At 41.0% G+C, this 6,954-nt stretch overlaps 1 protein-coding gene across 1 annotated transcript; it reads left to right on the forward strand.

Moving 5' to 3' along the window:
* Positions 1-5,597: 5,597 nt before the first annotated feature.
* Positions 5,598-6,596, forward strand: LOC116824189 (olfactory receptor 52E4-like). The gene has a single exon (XM_032779285.2). The coding sequence runs from the start codon at positions 5,598-5,600 to the stop codon at positions 6,594-6,596; it is 999 nt and encodes a 332-aa protein (XP_032635176.2).
* The last annotated feature ends 358 nt before the right edge of the window (positions 6,597-6,954 follow it).

The raw sequence follows: 6,954 nt of genomic DNA on the forward strand, positions 1-6,954 counted from the left end.
GGAACAGGGGCAGTTACCTGAGTTTTATCTGCTAGAAAGCTTGGCGGTGTTAGGGCTCATCACTACAACAATAATGAGAATTTTTCAATATGGGTAACATCTACTTTCTCCTAACTTCATTCGAGAAGTTGGCTGAATTGTTATGCCTGAAACTTTCCAAAAATAATTCCTCTCGAAGCAGACCCCAGCATGGGAAATTTCAGTCCAAACACCGAAAATTTGTAAAATTTATAAGCAACTGAAAATGAGTTCTTCTAATGGAAGGTGTCAGACAGCCTTAACTACAGGTGATGCCACCAGCACCACCTACAATAGCTAATCCATTTGTGAATCCCATTCTTCTATGCTCTTCGCTCCAATAATATTGGTTGCAAGGAGTTCTACTGGCCAAATATGAATTATGTTAGCAATTATCGTTTCTCAATATTATATGTTCAGACTTTTAATTTAACTAAATGTTCCCTTTTTCATGTTATGAGACACATTAAATATAAATGTCTGATTTACTGATGGCTATTCACATGACTTTGGAAAACCTCCACAAAAGGAGCTTCCATGAATTCCCTTGGAGTCTGTTCCATTGGCTTCCTGTTGTTAAAGTTAGGAAAATTTTCCTGAAATTTAATTTAAATCTTCTAGGCTCAAATTTGAACCCACTGCCTTTTGTCCTGTCCCTTTCCAGTAAGACAGAATAAGTCTCACTCCACCTTTTTATGGCAGCTTTTCAGGTATTTGAAGACTGCTATCATGTCCCCCATTAATCTCCTCTTTTCCAAATAAACATACTGATTCCTTCAGCTCATATGGGTTGCATTGCATCCTTTGCATAACATTTTTTACTTGCCTATGGATATTTTCCAGTTTCTCCACATCCTTTCTATACATTGGTGAGTGAAAAGGGACACATTACTCCAACTGAGACCTAACCCACACAGAGTAGAGGAATACTATCACATGCCGTGATTTACATGTTGTACTTCTGCTAATATAACCTAACATTCCCTTTGCCTTTTTTGAAACACCAAAAAAATCCACACCCCAGAGAGATGTAGCTATATCATAGAATCAAAGAACTGGAAGGGACCTCAAGAGGTTATCAAATCCAGTCCCCTGCACTCATGGAAGGAGCATCAGGATTTATAACATCACTGACATTCCACAACCTCTCTGGGCAACTTATTCCAGTGCCTAACCACCCTGATAGTTAGGAAGATTTCCTTATGTCCACCTTGAACTGCCGTTGCTACAATTTCAGTCCATAGCTTCTTGTCTTCTCTTCAGAAGTTAAGGGAACACCTTTTTTCCCTCCTTGTAACAACCTTGTAGGTATTTGAGAACAGTTATCATGATCCCCCTCAGTCTTTTCTTTTTCAGACTAAACAAAACTAGTTCTTTCAGTCTTCCCTCATAAGTCATGTTTTCAAGACCCCTAATCATCCCTTTATCCAGTTTTTCCAGATCATTTTGAATGTTTATCCAATTCTGCAAAAGACTTGCAACCCCTCCCAACTTGATATCATCTTCAAACTTAATAAATGTACTCTTCAGGCCATGATCTAAATCACTGAGGAAAACATTGAAAAGAACGGGACCCAGAACTGATCCCTGAGGAACCCCACTTGTTATACCCTTCCAGCATCACTGTGAACCATTGATAACTACTCTCTGGGGGCGTTTAGCCAGCCAGTTATGCACCCACCTTATAGTAGCTCCATCTAGGTTTTTATTTCCCTAGTTTCCTAATTAGAAGGTTATGCAAGACTGTATCAAAAGCTGCACTAACGTCTAAATATACCGCAACTGCTGCTTCCCTACATCCACAGGGCTTGTTATCTTGTCAAAGAAAGCTATCAGGTTGGGTTGACATGATTTGTTCTTGACAAATCCATGCTGACTGTCACTTTTCCCATTCTTATCTTCTAGACGTTTGCAAATTGATCCCATAATTATTTGCTCCCTTATCTTACCTGGTACAGGAGTGAAGCAGACTGGTCAGTAATTGTCTGGGTTTCCCTTATTTCCCTTTTTATAGACATGCACCATATGTCCTCTTTTCTCGTCTTCTGGAATCTCTCCTGACTCCCATCACTTTTCAAAGATAAGAGCTAATGGCTCAGATCCCTCCTCAGTCAGTTCCGTCAGAGTATTCTAGGATTCATTTCAACAGGCCCTCATGACTTGAAGACATTTATCTTGTCCAAGTAATTTTTAACTTGTTATTTCCTTATTTTAGCATCTGAACTTACCCCGTTTTCACTGGCATTCTCTATGTGGGGTGTCCAAACACTACTAATTGTCTTGGTGAAAACCGAAACAAGTAAGTCATTAAACACCTCTGCCATTTCCACATTTCTTGTTATTGTTTTTCCCTCTTCATTTAGTAACGGACCTACTCTGTCCTCAGTCTTCCGCTTGCTCCTAAGGTATTTGTAGAATGTTTTCTTGTTACCCTTTTGTCTCTAGTTATTTTGATCTTTTGTGCTTTGGCCTTTCTAATTTTGCCCCAAAATACATGTGCAATTTGTTTGTATTCCTCCTTTGTAATGTGACCTTGTTGCCACTATTTTAGGATCCCTTTTTTTTTATTTTTAGATCATTCAGGATCTCCTAGTTAAGCCTGTGTGGTCCCTTGCCATACATCCTGTCTTTCCTACACCGTGGGATAGTTTGCTCTTGTGCCCTTGCTAATGTCTCTCTGAAAAACTGACAGCTGTCTTCTATTGTTTTTCCCCTTAGACTTGCTTTCAATGAGATCTTACCTACTAACTCCCTGAGTTTGCTAAAATCTGCCTTCTTTTAATCCATTGTCTTTATTTTGCTGTTCTCTCTCCTACCATTCCTTAGAATCATGAACTCTTATCATTTCATGATCACTTTCCCCCAAGTTGCTGTCCACTTTCAAATTCTCAACCAGTTCCTCCTAATATGTCAAAATCAAGTCTAGAACAGCCTCTCTTCAAGTAGGTTCTCCAGCTTTTGGAAAAAAAAATTCTCTCCAATACATTCCAAGAACATGTTGGATAATCTGTGCCCTGGTGTAGACAGCATGAGATGAATTCTTCCATCGACTTAGCTACCATCTCTCGGGTATTACCTGTGTTGAGGGGAGAACCCTTCCATCTATGTAAGTAGTGTCTATATTGAAGCTCCATGGCAGCATGGCTGTAGCATTTTAAGTGTAAACAACCCTTCAAGCAGATCTTCCAGAAAACAACATCCGGTCTGGATCTGCCAACATAGGGAATTGGAGAATGCAACACTTTCCTTCTCATTGTGTCCCAATGGTTAATCACCCTCAGTGCTAAATATTTGGCCCTAATTTCTAGCTGGAATTTGCCCTGCTTCAGCTTCCAGCCCTTCAGTCTCACTCAGCCTTTCTCCAGTAGATTACAGAGCCCATTAATACCCATGGTTTTCTCCCTATGAAAGTCTCTGTTTGATCATCTTTTTGATAAGTTAAAGAGATATACATCTTCAAGTCTAACAATCCAGCTTTGTCTCTGTCTTCAATCATTTTGTAGCTCTTTTCTGCACCCTCTCCAAGTTTTCAACATCTTTTTTTCAAATGTAGACCTCAGAATTGGATGCAGTTTGTTTCACCAATCCCATGTGCAGAAGAAAAATCCTTCACCTGCTCCAACTCACCACACCGAGGACCACATCATCTTTTTATGCTGCAGTGTCACACTGGGAGCTCATGAAGAGCTGGTTGTCCACAATGTCCCCTAAATCCTTTTCAGGGTCCTTGGGTTCCATTATACAGCAACCTAGCCTGTGGGTCGGGTCTGCGTTGCCTGTTCTGAGAGGATCATTTTACATTTGCCTGTATTAAAACATTTTGTTTACATGGGGCCTTCTTTCCAAATGCTCCAATCTTTGGATTCAGTCTTTGGGTCATCTGCAAATTTTATCTGTAGTGATTTTCTATTTCCTTACAGATCATTTCCCCAGCTCTCCAAACAATCCAGATCAATCCGTGTGCCTGCTCTGGCCGCCTCTTTGCAACCACTCTGCCAGTCTTTGGGTCATCTGCACATTTTATCTGCAGTGATTTTCGATTTGCTTCCAGATCATTGACGAAAATATTGAATAGCATCCGGCCTAGAATTGATCCCTAAAGAATCCTACTACAAACAGATGCATTTACTGATGAAGGCCTATTGACAACTACTTTCTGAGATCCATCAGTTAGCCAGCTTTCAGTCCATTTTACGTTTGCTATTGATTCTGTAGAGTATTAATTTTTAAGTCAATATTTCTCCTACTAAATCAAAGATTTGTTACATCTGTGTTGTTCTCTTGATCCACTAAATGGGTATCCTTGATCAACCAATGTGTACTCTCATAATAGGATGAAATCAGGTTTATTTGACAAGATCTGTTTAAAATAAACCATGTTGGTGACTGGCAATACTTACAATTCTAGATTATTTTTTTTAACTAATCCCATACGAGTTTTTCCATTGTTTCTTAACCTTGTAAATCCTTTTATAAAAAAAAAAAACTTTCCCTTTATTTTTTAATACTTTACAACACAGAAATTGACTAAAACTTTTCTAGGATTTCTCTTGTTGTGAATATACTTAATAGCCTTCTTTTTGTGATCCGGAGCCCTGCCAAACATGGAGTTTTCCCTGATGTCTTAATGTCCCTTATCAATTTTCATAAATTCCGAACTCTATTCTTAGCTATCTATTTTCCCTTCCTCCACTTTGTTGCATATTGTTTCCCCTCTCCTCCCCCAATTGCTGCCTTCACTTTCCCACTGAAGTGGGTTTTTTCCCAAAGTTGCTCACTTTGCTGACTGTGGAATCATGAATTTTCCAGTATCTAATAAACTGTTATCAAAGAATCACCAATTTTCATTCATATTTTTCTGTCTAATTTTTTCTTCCCAGTCAGTTTTGTTGACAGTTTTCCTCAGCTTTGGGGAATTAGTCCTCCTGGAGCACTAAGTGTCTATAGATAGTATTGGTTGGGAACTGTCCATTTGAATGTAAATCAGCTTCAATTTTTATTTTCCTTTGCTATATCATAAGATCTCTTCTTTGTCTGTTGTGTAACCTAAAGAGTCCCAGACTTTTCTATCTGGTTGCATATGGCAGCCTCCCCCATTCTCAAAGCCTGTCTTGGAAATCCCTTTTATATATGCTATACCCTTAACATAAGTTTGTTTTTTTTAACAGTGAGATTTTGAGCAAGTGGATGAATGGAGAACTCCTTACAGCATGGACTCCTTGCCTGGCTCTCATTGCATTAAGGAGCAATGATAGATAACCACTATCCACAATTCTGTTTCCTGCTGGTGTCTCTTAAGAGTCCCCCCTTACAAAGTGTAGGAATTATTAATTCAGGAAGCACAATACAAATATGGATTTGGATTTAGTAGGGTCATTGTTCATTGTTATTCTCTCTGAATAATGAAAATGTCATTTTTCAGTGTGTGAAGAGTGATCAATCTGCTTCTCCCATGACAACAGACTCCACTACTGCATGCAGTCTCTCATATTAACGTTGTGTCTCCATGCAGGCATTTCTACTGAAAGCATCACCCGAGATCCTAGGAGCACACAGAAAGTCAGGGGAATACACAGTACATGCAGGAGACACCCTTATGCCTCAGAGTTGTAAATTTCCTCTTCTACACCATGTCAGATTCTAACACAACCGACTTCACCAACTCCTCCACCTTCATCCTACTGGGCATTCCTGGCCTAGAGGCAGCCCATGTCTGGATCTCCATTCCCTTCTGTGCTATATACGCCATAGCCGTGTTTGGGAACTTCACTATCTTGTTCATCGTGAAGAGGGAGCCCAGCCTCCATGGGCCCATGTTCTATTTCCTCTGCATGCTGGCCGTCACCGACCTGGTCATCTCCACCTCCACTCTACCAAAAATGCTGAGCATCTTCTGGTTTAACTTGAGGGAGATCAGAGTCAGTGCCTGCCTCACCCAGATGTACTTCGTTCACTGCTTCTCAGTGATGGAGTCTGGAATCCTCGTTGCCATGGCTTTTGATCGCTATGTGGCCATCTGCAATCCTCTGACATATTCAACGACCCTGACAAACTCTGTTGTGGTCAAGATAGGCCTGGCCGTGGTGCTGCGCAGTGGCATAATCACATTACCCTATCCCTTCCTGGCGAAGCAGTGGCCATATTGCAGAACCAACATCATCCCCAACTTCTATTGTGGGCATATAGCTGTGGTGAAGCTGGCCTGTGCTGACATCCACATCAGTACTTACTATGGGCTGTTTCAGCTTTTCTCTGTGATCGGAATGGATGTGTGTTTTATTGTCATATCCTACATTCAGATCCTCCGGGCCATCTTCCGCCTCCCCACAAAGGATGCCCGGCTCAAAACTTTTGGGACCTGCATCTCTCATCTTTGTGCAATCTCAGCTTTGTATATTCCAAATTTAGTGTCCCCTCTCATTCAGCGGTTTGGCCACAATTTGCCACTGCATTTCCTCGTTCTCATTGCCAGTGTGTACCAGCTGGTGCCCCCCATGGTACACCCTGTCATCTATGGGTTGAGGACCAAACAGATCCGGGGCAGGCTGCTCCAGGTCTTTACTAATAAAGAGATCTAAATGTTTTCTCCTTGTTCTCTGATTCTCAGATTGAGCTCTGTGCAGAGCTGGCTAGTGCATGGTGCTGTGGTCTCTTCCCTGAATCACTTACTGGACAGACACAGACATTAAACCCTTCCCTGTCCTTACCGTGCTGTGTCAATGTGATGAACTGGGGAGTCAGTCCATTCACACTACAATGGATTCCAAACTTTTTAATTCCTGGTAGCTTGGTCTCTGAAATTGCAATCTTGCCTCATCTCTTCTGTTTATTCTTACTTTGTTACTAATTCTGTGGAGAGAGAGACCCCATCATGACTCATAGATTCATAGATTCTAGGACTGGAAGGGACCTCGAGAGGTCATCGAGTCCAGTCCC

This window comes from Chelonoidis abingdonii, chromosome 1 (genome assembly GCF_003597395.2).
Source record: "Chelonoidis abingdonii isolate Lonesome George chromosome 1, CheloAbing_2.0, whole genome shotgun sequence".
NCBI lineage: Eukaryota > Metazoa > Chordata > Testudines > Testudinidae > Chelonoidis > Chelonoidis abingdonii.